The 18,241-nt window shown below is 37.8% G+C and overlaps 1 protein-coding gene across 9 annotated transcripts in view; it reads right to left on the bottom strand.

Annotated features, from left to right (window-relative positions):
• CCDC150 (coiled-coil domain containing 150) overlaps nt 1–18,241 on the bottom strand; it is a 99,035-nt gene that overhangs the window by 31,188 nt on the left and 49,606 nt on the right. For 6 of the 9 annotated variants that reach the window (XM_042244017.1, XM_042244018.2, XM_060411242.1 and 3 more), the window contains 2 exons: nt 11,659–11,742; nt 1,491–1,598 (listed from right to left, as the gene is read on the bottom strand). In XM_042244017.1, the coding sequence (XP_042099951.1) occupies nt 1,491–1,598; nt 11,659–11,742 (192 nt within the window). Of the gene's footprint in view, nt 1–107; nt 1,437–1,490; nt 1,599–11,658; nt 11,743–18,241 lie in introns of those variants that run through there. The other 3 variants (XM_042244015.2, XM_042244019.2, XM_060411243.1) reach the window with 2 other exon arrangements.

The raw sequence follows: 18,241 nt of genomic DNA, 5'->3' as shown, positions 1-18,241 counted from the left end.
TCCTTGTTAGTATGCACATCTCTAAACTTTATCTCTCTAGATGTTACTACTTTTCTTCATTGTTGTATAAATCTGAAATTTCTTTATGATTTCTGGTCTTCACTTACCGAATCTCGATTAAGAAAATTTGGTGACTCATCATTTATTAATGGTCTTGAGGCAAGAATGTCTATTTTACCTTCTAGTCTTCCCTCCATGGTTTTAATGGCATTCAACAGAGTCTTTAGAGAGATCCTAGAGTCTCCAATCTCCTGAGAAGACCTCACAGAAGTCAGGGTAGGTGCAAAGGTCACACGGCGTGTGGGGTTTGGCACAACACTGGGCAAACCTGAGGAAATTCGTTCCTTTACGCTGCTGACAGGAGGCCTATAGCTTTCAAGGAACTTAGATGAAGCAGGCCTCTCTGGAGATTTCCTTCTTCTTGGAGGCATCACCAACTGAGGAAAACAAACCAACTAAACCTGGGAGTATTGTTCAATCAGTGCCCCGTCTACTATGAGAAACAACACGACGTTCTGAACAAGGCTGTGATGGAAAATATACTTAAAAATGTGTTCCTTTGCTTTCAGAATGAAAAAAAAATAACCAGAATGAAGTACGTCCTAGTGAAGAAAGAAAGCGAATCTAATGAAGCCCCCTTTTCCGGTGTAGTCGGATGGTTAGAACGCTAGCAGCATTCCATCTGAAGATACATTCTAGTTCCTTGGTTACCAGAGGTATAACATACACAAGTGTTATAGACACAAACATTACACATGCTAACACTGAGTGTTAAGAATTAAAAATAAACAGATAATGTGGTAAATTGTAAATCACTGAAATGAGTCACTTTTTTTTACTAACATATTCCTGGATTGTTTTCTTCACTAAATGTTTTATATACCTTATTTGTCTAATTTTCTCTTCATCTGTTAAAGTATTATGTGACTTATGAAAGGTTTTCAGTCTCAAGAGCCACCATGTTGACAAGTAAGCACCTTCACTACTAATACCTCTTTCAAGTGCGCTGTTGTAGGTCATGCTGGCACCAAGTTCTGTCTTTGCCTATAACTAAAAAAATCAAAGATACTTGTTCCTCGCATCTGCCAAAAGTTTTAAGGCTCACATCAAAAAACCCCACTTCTTCTATGAACAACATGATTTGTGATGCTTTCATCATAATAACACTCCCTAAGGATGCTCCCAATACAATCTATTTTGTTTCCGAAAGCTGTAATCTTCTATAATAAAATCTGAGTACATTCCTAATCCTCCAGTTAGAGCATAAGCAAGCTGAATGTCCCAATCCTGATTCTGGCATCTTTCTGAAATCCTCTAGGATTAAGTGGAACTTTGTACCTAGAGGGTGTTTTAAAAAATGTTTGTTAAATGGAGTACAGTGAGAGAATATTCATCTTCCTGGGATTGTATGGTAAGGTGGGAAGAAAGGCCTGTTTCTTAAAAGCTAATGAAAACATAAAAGCAATCTGTTTTGTAGCTATTAATCACACCTGAGCATATTTGCCTTCTAGTGCCTTATTCAACTTGCGTAGATGATCATTCTGTGAACTCGTTTCAGTAAGAGAATGCAGTTGTTCTTCTAGCTGCTTAACTTTTGTCTAGAGGAAAAAAACAGAAGAGCAATAAAACAAGCCTTGCTGATGAAATAGATAGATATATACACTTTAAAAAAGTTAAAAAAAAAGCCAAGAATTTTTGGGAAAAAAAAATCACAGCAAATTCTTAAGAAAGCAGGCCTACATTTTTCAATGATTCTATGTCAACTAAAATAGTTACTTCAACAAATAAAAGTAGGCTGTAGCCATATACAAGTACTGAGATAACTCATTTGGTTTATGGCACTTACGGAAACTCCAAATTAACACAGTTCATGAACATGACAGTGAGACTTTGTGGGCAATGTATTTTCATATCTATTTTAAAGAACTTGTGGTATCTAGCACTCTGAAACCTTTCTGAGTACAAATAATTAGAATTGTCAGTATGTAAGGAGGATACAGAATTTTGTGTTTTACCAACAGAGAATTACAAAAGCTGAATTAACAGAATTCTTATAGGCTGAATTATATTTGAAAATGAATTCATAAAGCTGACTATTCATATCTTTAAAGATGATGATTATTTGGGGGAATGTGCATGCTAAGTTGTTCCAGTATTGTCCAACTCTTTGGGATCCTATGGACCTCCACCAGGCTCCTCTATCCATGGGATTCTCCGTAAGCAAGAATACTGGAGTGGGTTGCCATTTTCTCCTCCAAGGGGATCTTTCCAACCCAAAGACTGAATCCTAGTCTCTTACTTCTCCTGCATTGGCAGGCAGGTTCTTTACCACTAAGAGCCACCTGGGAAGCCCCATTTGGGGAAATGAATCATTATTATTTACGTACAAATCTCCAAATTGTGTATTTCTCTATATTTTCTTCCTCTTATTTCCAATCCTTTCATGCAAATAACATTACTGAGCCTATCTCTGAATCAGAAAAAGTTTCATCTAAAATTTTAAACAAACTTCTTCCTCTCTTAGAATCTTTTATTTCCCACATGTGAAGGGCATACTCCTCTTGGCTGTAGGTACTGATAATTTTTAGCAACTGTTAAAATTTGAGTGCTAATATTAACTTTTTTGGGAAAGGCTACATGGAAACACATTTTGTCTCAGGAAATCTCTCTTGTTTCATCAGCAGAATCCTTTCTCTCATCTTTGCCTGTTTCTGTTTCTCTCTTCCGCAGTGTACCGCATAAAACAACTTTACACATGGACATCAGCAAATGGTCAATACCAAAATCAGAGTGATTACATTCTTTGTAGCCAAAGATGGAGAAGCTGTAGACAGTCACCATAAACAAGACCTGGAGCTGACTGTGGCTCAGATCGTTAGTGTCTCATAGCAAAATTCAGGCCTAAACTAGAAGTGGGAAAAAACACTAGGCCAGCCCAGGTATGACTTAAGTCAAATCCCCTATGAATACACAGTGGTGGTGACAAATAGATTCAAGGGGCTAGATCTAGTAAACAGAGCGCCTGAAGAACTACGGACAGAGGTCCATAATATTGTACAGAGGCATCGAACAAAACCATCCTAAAGAAAAAGAAAAGCAAGAAGGCAAAGTGGTTGTCTGAGAAGGATTTACAAATAGCTGAAGAAAGAAGAGAAATGAAAAGCAAGGGGGAAAGAGAAAGGTACACCCAACTGAATGCAGGGCTCCACAGAATAGCAGAGACAGAAAGCCTTCTTCAATAAACAATGCAAAGAAAAAGAGGAAAACAACAGAAGGGGAAAAACTAGAGATTTCTTAAAGAAAATTGGATATATCAAAGAAATATTTCATCCAAAAATGGGCGCAATAAAGGACAGAAATGGTGAAGACCTAATAAAAGCAGAAAGGATCAAGAAGAGATGGAAAGAATACAGAGAACTGTACAAAAAAGATCTTAATGACTCAGATAACCACAATGGTGTGGTCAGTCACCCAAACCCAGAAAAATACCTATAAATCTAGTGGAGGTGATCAAATTCCAGCAGAGCGTTAAGATGATGCTATCAAAGTGCTGCACTCAACATGTTAGCAAGTTTGGAAAACCCAGCAGTGGCCACAGGACTGGAAGAGGTCAATCCTCATCCCAATTTCCAAGAAGGGCAGTACTGAAGAATGTTCAAAATACCGGACAACTGCCCTCATCTCTCATGCTAGTAAGGTTATGGCTCAAAATCCTACATGCTAGGATTCAGCATTGTGTGAACTGAGAACTCCCAGATGCCCAAGCTGGATATAGAAAAGGCAGAGGAACCAGAGATCAAATTGCCAACATTTGCTGGATCATAGAAAAAGCAAGGGAATTCCAGAAAAACATCTACCTCTGTTTCATTGACAATGCTAAAGCCTTTGACTGTGTGGATCATAACAAACTGTGGAAAACTCTTAAAAGAGATGGGAATGCCAGATCATCTTACCTGTCTCCTGAGAAACCTATATGCTGGTCAAGAAGCAAAAGTTAGAACCTTGTATGGAACAACTGACTGGTTCAGGATTGAGAAAGGAGGATGACAAGGCTATTTACTGTCACCCTGTTTATTTAACTTATACCAGAGCACATGATGAGAAATGCTGGGTTGGATGAGTTACAAACTGGAAACAAGATTGTCGGGAGAAATATCAACAACCTCAGATATGCGGATGATACCACCCTAATGGCAGAAAGCAAATAGGAACTACAGAGTCTCTTGATGAGGGTGAAGGATAAGAATGAAAAAGCCAGTTTAAAATATTAAAAAAACGTAAGATCATGGCTTCTGGTCCCATCACTTCATGGCAATTAGAAAGGGAAAAAGTGGAAGCAGTGACAGATTTTCTCTTCTTGGGCTCCAAAATCACTGCAGACAGTGACCACAGCCATGAAATTAAAGAAGCCTGGTCCTTGGAAGAAAAGCTATGACAAACCTAGACAGTGTATTCAAAAGCAGAGATGTCACTTTGCTGACAAAGGTCCATACAGTCAAAGCTTGGGTTTTTCCAGTAAGACATGTGCAGATGTGAGAGTTGGACCATAAAGAATGCTGAATGCCAAAAAATTTATGTTTTCAAACTTCCATGATGGAGGAGACTCTTGACAGTCCTTGGACAGCAAGGAGATCAAACCAGTTGATCCTAAAAGACATTAACCCTGAATGTTCATTGGAAGGACTAATGCTGAAGCTGAAGCTCAATACTTTGGGCCACCTGATGCGAACTGCTGACTAACTGGAAAACACCCTGATGCTGGGAAAGACTGAAGGCAGGAGAAAAGGGTGACAGGATGAGATGGTTGGATGAACTTGGGCAAACTCTGGGAAATGGTGGGGTGCAGGGAAGCCTGGTATGCTGCAGGCCATGGGGTCATGAAGAGTAGAACACAACTTGGTGACTGAACAACGCAGTATAAAACATGTTGCGTGGCTCCCATTAAGTGGTTTTCACTTAAGGTTCAGAATTAGAATGGCTGCCTCTAAAGGTGTGTTTCGATGCAACAATTATTCTCATTCTAAATAAAAGCAAACCGCGGTTAATCTTAGAACTCAGTGGAAAAGTACTGATAAACACCCAAAGAATTTTAAATTTGCCTCTCTTCAAGCAAAACACACATCATTTTTTGTGGGTAATTTTTCTCAGGTAATTACCCTACCCTCAGCCTCAAGGTACTCAATAAAATGCTCTGAAACTTGTTAGATGGCATATTAGCATCTATAAGCCACTTTAGTTTTTGCAGTGGGTCTCTTTTTCAAAACGATTTTTAATTCAGGACATTCAAATGGGGAAGAACATAGAAGCAAATAAATCCTGCTACCCTCAGAGATCTGATGTTTCTATGTCATTAAATCCATGAAAAATAGCTTCCATACCCAGCTTATTAGGCAGTCTCAAAAAAAGCAGTATTTAGGTCAAGGTCATTTCCTCCTATTATTTAAAATGATTTAAATACAGAGATATGTATTTTTAAAAATTGAGGTACAGCTGATTTACAGTAAGTTTCAAGTGTGCAACACAGTGATTCACAATTTTTGAAGATTACACTCCATTTCATTATTATGAAATATCGGCTACACTTCATGTGATATACAATATATCTTTGTAGCTTATTTTCTGCACAGTAGTCTGTGCCACTCAATTCCTTACCCCACTACTGCCTGTTATATATATTTTGAAATATAAAACTAAAAAAATATAACAGCAGTTAGGACTCCATGCTTCCAGTGCATGGGACGCAGGTTCGAGCCCTGGCAGGGGAACTATACCCACATGCTGCACAGGACAGATCAAAACAAAAAAGAAACTGTGAGACACCTAAGATATCGATGAAAAGAAAAACTTATTTTTATTTTTATGTGTTTCCTAGTGCAAGCATTCTAAATGAATGCTATTAAGAAATTTCCTAGGTGTTTTTTTTTCAGTACATATGATAAATCAGAAATTAAGTAGGACAAGCCTATAATGTTAGCGCCTTCATAGTTTAGATTGAGTTTCATAACTGAAACAACCCGAACTGCCAAAGTTATGTATTTTGACTTGAAATATGATAATATAGTCATAAAACTATGATAACTTCAGCACAGCACTCTTAATAACATTCATATAATTCCATGCAGTAATTGAAGCCAAAGAAGCATTAATACAACGAACAACATGGATGAATCTCTCAATTATAATGCTGGGTGAAAGACACAAGACACAAAAAGTATATTCTGTTACAATTATATAAAGTTCAAAACAGGTAAAACTAATCTGGCTATAGAAGTCAAGATGATGGATAGTAACATCATGGGAGACAGTGACTGAAAAAGGTTATGAAATGAGTTCTGGGAACATTCTGTTTCTTATTCTGAGTGCTGGTCACACGGATACTTTTACTTGGTGAAAATTCATGAGCTGTACCTTGTGTACTTTTCTGTATGTTATAGCTTAATAAGATTTACTGAAACAAAACTCTTAAATAATCTTTAAACTAAGATCATAAAAGCAGCTGCTTATAATAAGGGGCCAAGTAGCTAAGATAATATTTGAATCCAGCTGGTATAAGAGTGATGGGATTGATGGTAGATTAGAGTGAGCATAAAGCACTAACTGACATATGTTTAAAGACAAGGAAAAAAGTGATAGAAATCTTTCAGACCTATATAGTAACAGCCCATCTATCCATCACTCAACTTAGAAAGAATAAAACATACAAATATACCTCTGTGTAGCCTAATCCAAAAAATATCTTCCTCCCATTCTAGAGTTTGCTACATTCCTTTTAAATAATTTTACTATAAATGTATCCCTGAACAGCCATGGACAGAGGAGCCTGGCAGGCTACAGTCTACAGCCTGGGGTCACAAAGAGGCAGACACAACTGACTGACTAACGCTTTGACTTTTAAAACATCATGTAGTATTATTTTATGAGATTCATCTACTTTATAAGATTCGTAACACTGTCATTCTACATTCTCTTATACAGACTGCTTTCTTTTTTTTCCCTTTATTTTAATTTACAATACTGTATTTGTTTTGCCATACATTGACATGAGATATTTTATGAGATTCATCTACCTTATAAGATTCGTAACACTGTCATTCTACATTCTCTTATACAGACTGCTTTCTAAACTTTCAGGAGAAATTTGAGAGAGTCTAGTAAAATTCAATTTATGCACACCCTGAATGCATGGTAAGTCACTTCAGTTGTGTCAGGCTCTTTGTGACCCTATGGACTGTAGCCCACCAGGCTCCTCTGTCCATTGGATTCTCCAGGCAAGAATACTGGAGGGCATTGCCATTTCCTTCTCCAGGGGATCTTCCTGACCCGGGGATTGAACTGGTGTCTCTTATGTCTCCTGCATTGGCAAGCTACAACCCAGTAATCCTCCTAAGAATTATAGTTAGAGACTCTTTGGATGTGTGTACAAAGACATGTATAAGAATTCATCATACAAGCATTGTTTGTAAGCAATTGCAAACTGCCTAAATATCCATCAACATAAAGGATAAATACATTTGGACATATTTAGATAATGTAATAGTATACAGCACCAAATATCAAATCAAAATCAAGTTTGAATGTGAGGCAGCAGTTTCTGACAGTCTACATTAACACCTGAAACCCAGTATTTATATTATTAGTTTAAAAAAATGCAATCTTTTCTAATATGGTTGATACATAATATTTTAATTAATTATAATCCAATTGAGAGAAAACAGACTATTTTGATTATGCTTAGTATGCAGCTCTTTCTTTACATTACCTGGCAAGAATAATGTATCATTTACAACAGCCAAGACATGAAAGCAACCAAAATGTCCATCAGCAGATGAATAAAGAATATGGTGCATGCATACACACACACGAACACACACACACACACACACACACACACAAAGGAATATTACTCAGTCATAAAAAGAGCAAAATAATGCCATTTGTAGCAACATGGATCACCCTAGAGATTATCAAACTACATGACGTCAGACAGAAAAAGAAAAATAACAGATATTTATATGTGGAATCTGAAATATGATATGAAAGTGAAAGTCACTTGGTTGTGTTCGACTCTTTGAGAACCCATGGACTATAGCCTGCCAGACTGCTTTGTCCATGGAATTATCGATGCAAGAATACTGGAGTAGGTAGCCTTCCCCTTCTCCAGGAGATCTTCCCAACTCAGGGATCGAACCCAGGCATCCCACATTGCAGGCAGATTCTCTACTGTCTGAGCCAAATATGATATAAATGACATTATTTACAAAACAGAAACAAGGCTCACAGGCATGAAAACATAAAAAAAAAAAAACTTCTGGTTACCAAAAGGGACAGTGAAGGAGGCAGCTAAATTAGGAGTTTGGGATTGGAGAATTCAAGCTATTGTGTGTAAAACAGATAAACAACAAGCTCCTACTGTACAGAACAGGGAACTATATTCAGTATCTTATAATAAAGTATAATGGAAAATAATATGAAAAAGAATATATAACAGAATCACTTTGCTGCACACCAGAAACTAACACAAGATTGTAAATTAACTATATTTCAATTAAAAAGAGTAATGTGCTATATGGGCTTCCCTGGTGGCTCAGGGGTAATGATAGCCACACCACCACCACCACCAATATGCTATATAAGAGCACTTTCCCTTGGGCTGATGAGATCAGTATCTTTGCCATGTTTCAACACAAAGCTTGACATAAAAACACCAGTGAATCAATAGTTTCAAAAATGTTTCAGCTTTCAAAGACTATCAAAACACTTTGGCCCTTATAGGAATACAGGCAGAAAAAAGGCACGTATTTTCCTTAAGATTATAAGGATAATCTCAAATGTGTAACTGAGGTTTAAAATGTTAGAAAAGTAACATCAGACTCACTAACAAACCTTAAAATGTATTCCACGCCCAGAAAAAATTTGGCTTCAAGTTGCCTATGAGTGTTTGTGATTTTTCTCACACACAAAAAAATATACTTCATTTCTCCTGGGAAAGCTAAAAGAAGGTCAATATTATGGGCCATAGTTTCTATGAGACCATTAGTTTCACAAAGGAGACAGTTCTTTTGTGCCTGTAATAATCTATATATCCAGCCTGTTACACAGTCTTTTCTAGTGAGAAAGTAAGAGAGGTGTGCTTCCCCAGCTCACTTCATAGGTTAAGATGAAACTCAAGAAAATTAAGACTTGTACAAGATTACACAGGTATAGATTATACTTAAATGTATCACTGCCTCCAGAAAATATTAATTAAAAGCATGTAAATAGTGGTCAAACAGCTCTCCTGCTGTTTCTGTCCTGGATCATGTCTGCTAACCTGATGGCTAAGTCCCTTGAATAGATAAGATTAACGCTGAGGTACATGGCAAGCCTCTAGTGAGATTACTCATTCTATCAGCTCTATAGCTGCCAAGCCTAACCAGACATTGCTTCATAGCATTCAGTCCAGTGGTGCTCAATGGCTGCACCATGGAATCACTGGGGAGTTTTAAAAAGTATTAAAGCCTATATAACGTACTCTTTGAGATTCTGATTTAATTGCTCTGGGGTGCAAGCCTTTTCATGGGGATTTTTCCCCTTTTATTTTGAAAATGTTTAAACATACAGATACTTGCCATCCAAATTTAACCATTACATTCTTTTTTTTTTTTTAATTTTTATTTATTTATTTATTTGGCTTCTTCTGGGTTATGGCACACAGGATCTTCAATCTTCACTGTGGCATGTGGGATCTAGTTCCCTGACCAGGAATTGAACCCAGGCCCCTGCACTGGGAGCTCAGAGTCTTAGCCACTGGACCACCAGGGAAATCCCTAACCATTACATTCTTATACTTGCTTATCATATATCCATCTATCACTTCTCCTATGTATGTAAAAAAACTAATATTTTTTTAATGATTCATTTGAAAGTAAATGGCAGACATCATACACTTCCCAGCATGAGGTGTTTTTAAAATTCCCCAGAGGAGTCTACTGTGTAGCTGAAGCTGCTGCTGCTAAGTCGCTTCAGTCGTGTTCAACTCTGTGCGACCCCATAGACAGCAGCCCACCAGGCTCTCCAGTCCCTGGGATTCTCCAGGCAAGAACACTGGAGTGGGTCGCCATTTCCTTCTCCAACGCATGAAAGTGAAAAGTGAAAGGGAAGTCGCTCAGTCGTGTCTGACTCTTAGTGACCCCATGGACTGCAGCCTACCAGGCTCCACCGTCCATAGGATTTTCCAGGCAAGAGTACTAGAGCGGGGTGCCATTGCCTTCTCCAGTACCTGAAGCTAAGAACCATTAATTCAGACTTCAGTGTTTCTACCAAAGTCGGTTTAAGGCAGACTTAGTTATATCAGTGGCAAGTTTCCTGCTCTGTAGATACTACAGAGGCAAAACCTACATTAAATTAAAGAACAATAAAATTAAAGAACATGGAATTAAAGAATCATCTTATGCATTCAAGTCAATTCCATTGCCTTGAGACCTAATTTCCAGGATTATTTCTTTTTAGGAATGTTAGAAAAATTCAGCAAAAAAGAAAACATACGTGATAAAAACCAAGATGGTGGAGTAGGACAACACTGAGCTCATCTACCCTTACACATAAATCAGAAATACACCTATATGTGGAGCAGCTCTTATTAAAAACAAATGAACCTGGAGAAAGATGTCTACAACCAAGGCTCTAAAGAAAGACAAACACAGTTTGGTAGGGAGACATGATCCGGTCAGGATTTGTGCCCCTAGTAGAGACACAGAAAAAAAAGCGATATCATAGGTTCAGAGATCCTCCCTGGGGATTTTGGGGCTCATGCCACATATTAGGAATCGCAGTTCTGGGGACCAACACTGGAAAGATGAGTCCCATTACCTGGTTTGAAAATCAGTGGGACATATCAGAGAGTTGTAAGGAACAGACCCCACTCCTAAAGAGCACACACAGGCTTGCTTACTCCTAGGAACAAGGCAGAGGAAACCAGTGGAAATTAGGCTGGGGCCCCAACAGGTGACCGAGCCCACACCAGATACCAGCTCCAGACCCTCATGCTCTGGAGCAGCTCCCCACCAGGGCAAAGGCTGGCACTGTCAAGGAGAGTGAGCGACGGGGGGAGATGGAGCTGGATCAAACCCAGCCCTGTGCCTGATCAGAGTGAGGGTAACCATAACCAGTGTGTGTAAAAGTGGTGAGGCAGGAGCTGAAACTGTAACTCTTGACTATGGATAAAATAAGCTATAAGACTCTGTTGTTCAGCACAGGAAATACTGCCAATATTTTATAATAACTTTAGAATATGATCTATAAAAATACTGAATCACTGCTGTATACTCAAAGCTAATATAATATTGGAAATCAACAAAACTTCAATAAAAAGAGACAGAACATAGGCTTTCTACATTGGCAGCAAATGACTATGCATAAAATAATTATAATAAAGTTTCATATTGTCACAGAATGAACCTTGGGATCACACTTTTAGGTTTCAGCATTATATTATAAGCGTGTAAATAGAGGTCAGCTGGATGTGAATAAGGGACCAGGCTTACAGAGGTTTAAAAACTTGTCCAAAGTTACAGAACTGGTAAATGAGCGAGCTAGGTCCTCTTCAAAGTCCAGGAATATTTAGCTTCACAATTGGCATTAGAAAATGAGACAAAAAAATCAGAAAATGAAATTTCATACCTGAAGTTTTCCCTTTTCATAGGCCAGTTTATTTTTACTGTCAGTAATTTTTCCCAAGACGTTTTCCACCTGTTGTTGGGCAAGCTAATAAAACAAACATAGGTATCAGTATCTCTAGACATAGAATGAATAATTATTTTTCTTCTTAAACAAGCATTTATACCCTTACTATTTCTACAGTAATGAATCCAGGATTCGTATTTATTTGCTACTGCTACATCTTTGTCCTTCTTTAGACAGCTGATCATAGTGTAATATGTAACACTTATGTGTGTGTTATTCGCTCAGTTGTGTTCAACTCTTTGCAGCCCCATGGACTGTAGTCCACCAGGTTCTTCTGTCTGTGGAATTCTCCAGACAAGAATACTGGAGTGGGTTGCCATGTCCTTCTCCAGGGGATCTTCCTGACCCAGGGATCAAACCCAGGTCTCCCGCATTGCAGGCAGATTCTTTACTGTTTGAGCTACCCAGGAAGCCCGGCAACACATAGGGAAAATTCTAATGAAGTATGAGTGCCTGAAGAGTCACAGAGTTTGTTTTTGTTTCCTAACTCTATTTTTGTTACATAAATTATCCCTTTGTAGTTGCAATCTAAGCCAGATGTAGATGGTTTTACTAGTGGTTACAGATAGGCAGTTTGAGGATTACAGTATCCATAGGGTTCCATATCCAATAGTTCAACCAACTGTGGATGGAAAATATTCAGGAAAAAAATAATTTCCAGCTAGTTCAAAAAGCAAAACTTGAATTTGCCACATATGGGCAACTAACAACTCCTTACAATAACATTACATTGTGCTAGGTATTATATGCAATCTAGAGATGATTTAAAGGATACGGAAGGATGTGCGTAGAATATATGCAAATATATCATTTTATATAAGAGACTCCAGTATCCACAGATTTTGGTATCTGCAGGGGTCCTGGAACTAATCCTCCATGGATACTGAGGGATAACTGTAGCTCTTTAAGAAAATGGTCACAACTACTTGGACAACTGGAGACACTTCAGTTACCATAGTTAAAAGGCAGTTAGGAAAAAAAAAACTGAAAAAGCAAAAGAAATGCTTGTTGGAAACATTGTTTGACAAAGTACTCAACACAATGTTACCTATAACAAATATTACTGAAGCCTCTATATTTCATGAAATCACATATTTAAGCATTAAAACAACCTTTAATAATGACAGTTATTTTTTTCCTATGCCTTTTTGCTCACCTTTTCAGAAGATATAAGTATAAAATAGATTCTCTTGATTAAATTTTGGACCTTACTGGTATACTTGAGGAACACTATTAGTGATTGGAAGATGGAAATTTTCACCTTCCACAATCAGTTTCACTGTTGTATCTTAATAACAGAAAATACTGATATTTGCCATTAAGTCAAAATCACCTTTATAAGTTCATGGTAGGGATAATACACACAAAAGCAAATGTGACTAAGAACACAAATTCTTAATCACAGAGGCCAACTAGCTGCACTATGGATCATTTGCAGTTAATTTTGAGTTCAAAGTCTTGTTGATGTTGGTAAATATCCTATGCTGACAAAATCATTATTTCTGGCTTATATTTGCTTAATCTGTGAATAACAGAACAAGGCTCCTTTTTAGCATTTAAAGCCAAAGAATTTATATTCAACTTTAGGCAAATTTTAAAGATAAAAACATATATGTTGGGATATTAATTTACACAAGAGATGCTCCTCGCTGTCTTCAACACAGCCAATCTGTGGTGCACTTTATTTCATCTTAAATATTGTGAATGTTTTCCAAATAAAAGTAAAAAAAAATTCCAAACTAGATTACTATATAACATGTAACCCATTTTTTCCTGTTCAAATATTTTCATGACAGCATACAAGAGATCACATTAGTCTGAAGCATTGTCTTCTTGGTAGTTCCCTTGACTAGAAGAATTAGGCCATTTTAGACATTCTAGACTTAAAAAAAAAGAGATGGAGAAATTATAGTGACTAGTTCTGCTATGAAATCAAGCACATCCGACATAAACATGTGCACCCAACACTAGGGGTCAGTGGGTTACTAACTAGCATGGCCACCCAGGCATTTGCCACATCAGCTATTCATTGCATACTTATTTATACAGATTCACACTTTCAGTTTTCTAAAGTTTCACTTGTAATCGCTGTGTGTTGCTCCCACCAAGGCAATATATTTTTAAAGTATTAAGACCAATTAAGTATCGGTTTCAAAGTAACCTAACAGAAATGTAGACTGCTAGCAATAAACAGGAGGCCAGTAATGATATACTATCATAACATTAATTTTTTTGTCTATGGAAGACATACAGCCCTCCTTTAATACAACATTTTAGAAACTATGATGTAAAAAATGTAAAATCATCCCACAAATGAACATTTGGGGCTATGTTTTGATCAAGTCTTCAGCAGAAAATATATTACAAGGATGGCTGATAACACTACAAAAACAAAGCTACACCATATAACTAATGAAATAAAAGCTTAACTATTTAAAGTTTCAAATTCAGTTCCAAGTTCTATAAGTCAAGGTGCCTGAAGCATTGCAAAGTATACATAAAGCTTATAAAAAATCAAGAGCTAGATTTAACCAAAAATATGCTATTACACTTAAGAACACTCAAAAATACTCTGTGTTCTTGGAATGTTGAAGACTTTTATGTTTTCAAAAGAACTTGGAGAGTCTGGGTCTCTTATACAAAATTTTTAAATAATGGCAATATTTTCCTCAATAAAATTTCCTTTTTTAGGCAAAGGCATAAATAATTCTTTAATTTTTTAAGTAAATTTTGGAAATAATGTCCTCCTTTTTTGCTAACTTAAGGTAAATGTTAAGGTAGTAATTTAAATTACCATTTAAGCAGGCCCTATACTTGAGAAAATTGATGGGACACCAGAAATTAGAAAGAGAGCATTTAAATGAGTGAATATCTCAGATTCTGAGTTGTGGAATGCTGAACTCAAACTATCCTTTGTTTAAATACTCTTAGCAATATACAAGGAACCAGAATGAATTGCTAACATTCATTAGACCACAGAAAAAGCAAGAGAATTCCAGAAAAACATCTACTTCTTTCTACTTCATTGACTATGCTAAAACCTTTAATTGTGTGGATCACAAAAAACTGTGGAAAATTCTTAAAGAGATGAGAATAGCAGACCAACTCGCCTGCCTCCTAAGAAACCTACATGCAGGTCAAGAAGCAACAGTTAGAAATGGACATGAACAATGGACTGGTTCAAAATTGGGAAAGGAATATGTTAAGGCTGCATGTTGTCACCCTGCTTATTTAACTTATATGCAGAGTACATCATGCTAAATGCCAGGCTGGATGAAGCACAAGCTGGAATCAAGACTGCCGGGAGAAATACCAATAACCTCAGATATGCAGATAACACCACCCTTACGGCAGAAAACAAAGAGGAACTAAAGAGCTGCTTAATGAAAGTGAAAGAGGAGAGTGAACAAGTTAGCTTAAAACTCAACATTCAGAAAACTAAGATCATGGCATCTGGTCCTCTCACTTCATGGCAAATAGATGGGGAAACAAATGAACACAGTGACAGACTTTATTTTCTTGAGCTCCAAAATCCCTGCAGATGGTGACTACAGCCATGAAATTAAAAGACACTTGCTCCTTGGAAGAAAAGCTATGACCAACCTAGACACCATATTGAAAAGAAGAGAGATCACTTGGCCGACAAAGGTTTGTATAGTTAAAGCTATGGTTTTTCCAATAGTCATGTATGGATGTGAGAGCTGGACAATAAAAAAAGGCTGAATGCCAAAGAAGTGATGCCTTTGAACTGTGGTGTTGGAGAAGACTCTTGAGAGTCCCTTGGACTGCAAGGAGATCCAACCAGTCAATTCTAAAGGAAATCAACCCTGAATGCTCATTGGAAGGACTGATCCTGAAGCCTAAGCTCCAATACTCTGGCCACCTGATGTGAAGACCCGACTCATTGGAAAAGACCCTGATACCGGGAAAGACTGAGGGCAGGAGGGGAAGGGCGTGACAGAGGATGGGATAGTTGGATGGCATCAACAACTCAGTGGATATGAGGTTGAGCAAACTCTTGCGAGACAGTGAAGGACAGGGAAGCCTGGTGTGCTGCAGTTCATGGGGTCACAAACAGACATGACTTAGTGACTGAACAACAACAACAAAGCTATTTTATAAGCAGACGGGTAAGTAAGAATTTTATGCTATTAACAACCAGTATGACATGGGCCCATGCAGAGGGAACCGATTCTGTCACCCTCACAAGTGTATACTGACTAAATGTCATCCGAGTTTTAAGAACTAATATATTTAATACATCGTTTAATTTCAAGTCATTAAAATCCTAGTTGTATATGGAAATAATTCTATTTCCTTCTGGTGCTACCATCTGAAAATGTATGTTTAAAACAACAACAAAAAGTGGAGAAACTAGTCATTTAATTTGAACCCAGAAAGAGTAAACTTCCCACATTTGGATCTTTTCTCACTGTGGTTCCCTTCATGATGGCCTGTGGTAATGGACTTAAATTACACCATCATTCACTGACTCGTGGTTGTCAAAGGGGAGTAGGGAGAGTGTGAGGGACGGAGTGGGAGTTTGGGGTTAGCTGATACACACTATTATATATAGGATGGATAAACAACAAGGTCCTACTATATAGTACAGGGAACTATATTCAATATTCTGTCATAAACTGTAATTTGGAAAAGAATATGAAAAAGAATACATATATGTAAAACCGAATCACTTTACTGTATGGCAGAAATTAACATTATAAATCAACTATACTTCAATAAAAATTTTTTAAAATTACACTGTCACTAAAGGCTGAAATGGCAAACATAAACCTAACACAAGCAAGTGTGAGAAAAGAAAACGAGCATGATATTTATACAAGGATACTGTATGTTGGCCCTGTAACTGGCACTTTACTCACAATATCACATTTGAGTCTCACAGCCTGGCATGATACACATGACCCTCTTTGTGTTCTACCCAACCAAGGTTACTTAAACACCTATTATGTATGGGCACTATGCTGGGCAAGGGAGTATACAAATAAGTAACTATTCTTACATTATAACAGCATGAAAGCAGAGGCATGAAACAGGTCAATTTCTAATTTATGAAGTAACAGTAACTATTTTAATGAGTATGCACAGCAGGCTGTGGGAACCCTCAGAGGAGTTCCACAGGGAAGATCCCCTTGGTACTGAGGGCCACAGAGGTTAAGAATCTGTCCAGGTCACACAGTAAATGAAGCCATGGGTTAAAACTGGATCTGAATTTAAATCTATGGTGTGGCATATAAGACACAAACTCATATGCACATCTCTAAAAATAAGAGGTTATGCTGCTACTGCTAAGTCACTTCAGTCGTGTCCGACTCTGTACGACCCCAGAGACGGCAGCCCACCAGGCTCTGCCATCCCTGGGATTCTCCAGGCAAGAACACTGGAGTGGGTTGCCATTTCCTCCTCCAATGCATGAAAGTGAAAAGTGAAAGTGAAGTCGCTCAGTCGTGTCCGACTCCTAGCGACCCCGTGGACTGCAGCCTACCAGGTTCCTCCGTCCACAGGATTTCCCAGGCAAGAGTACTGGAGTGGGTTGCTATTGCCTTCTCCAAGAGGTTATGCTAGAGGGTAGTTTTTATTGAGGATTAAGCGTACATTTTTAAAAAACAAAAATATACTGCCAGCAATGAATGGCAATAGGTTTAATGATATTGCTCAGATAAAAAAAATAAAAGTTGTAAAATCTCTACCTCTTTCCTCAAGACTCATTACAGCCAACTGCAACAAGGCCTGGTTAGAGAAGATTCTATGCAGAGACATGTAAGCTGGAATTGAGGTATGGGTAATTACTGTGAGACCTTAATCAAGAGGTGTGGTAAGCAGGCAAGAATCAACACTGACCAAGTTACCTGCAAGATTTGTCAAAGTTACTCAAAGGATAAGGCCACAGGTCTGCTCACTGGCAGTACAGGCATGAAAGAAACAGGCACACTGACAGACACAAACCTGGTGGGTAGAGAAGCCCAGCTGAGGTCTGGCCAACTAGCAAAGGACAAGGATGAATCTTTAATTTTGAGGGAGGGAGGGATGGCCTGAGATAGTCCCAGGATTTAGAGCTACAACACCCTGTTGCTCCGAAAGGAACTTAACAGGCTTTTTCCAGGGACAGATGAGATACTAAGAATTCAATAAATGTGAGCAGTGTGCTACATGCTGTACATGTATTAACTTAATCTCAACAACCTCCTAATAATAGTATTATCCCCATTTTGACAGATTAAGAAACTCAGGTTCAGAAATGTTAAGGATCACACCCAAGGTCACAGCCAAAATTGAAACACAAATAGTCTGGCTCCAGGGGCATGAAAACTAACAGGATTTAGATTTAGCTTTTGTAATTTTTCATAGTTGAAGTAATGAGCAGCTTATGACAGAGCTTGAAAGAATTTAGCTCAGATTAAGACAGACTTCACATCTTCTTTGGAATTCTGAAAGCTGAATTCCAAACTATAGAAGAAATAGGTAGTTCTTAGGACTGCAAGGAGATCCAACTAATCCA

Source organism: Ovis aries, chromosome 2, assembly GCF_016772045.2.
Source record: "Ovis aries strain OAR_USU_Benz2616 breed Rambouillet chromosome 2, ARS-UI_Ramb_v3.0, whole genome shotgun sequence".
Lineage (NCBI taxonomy): Eukaryota > Metazoa > Chordata > Mammalia > Artiodactyla > Bovidae > Ovis > Ovis aries.
This window is presented reverse-complemented; position numbering and strand designations above follow the sequence as displayed.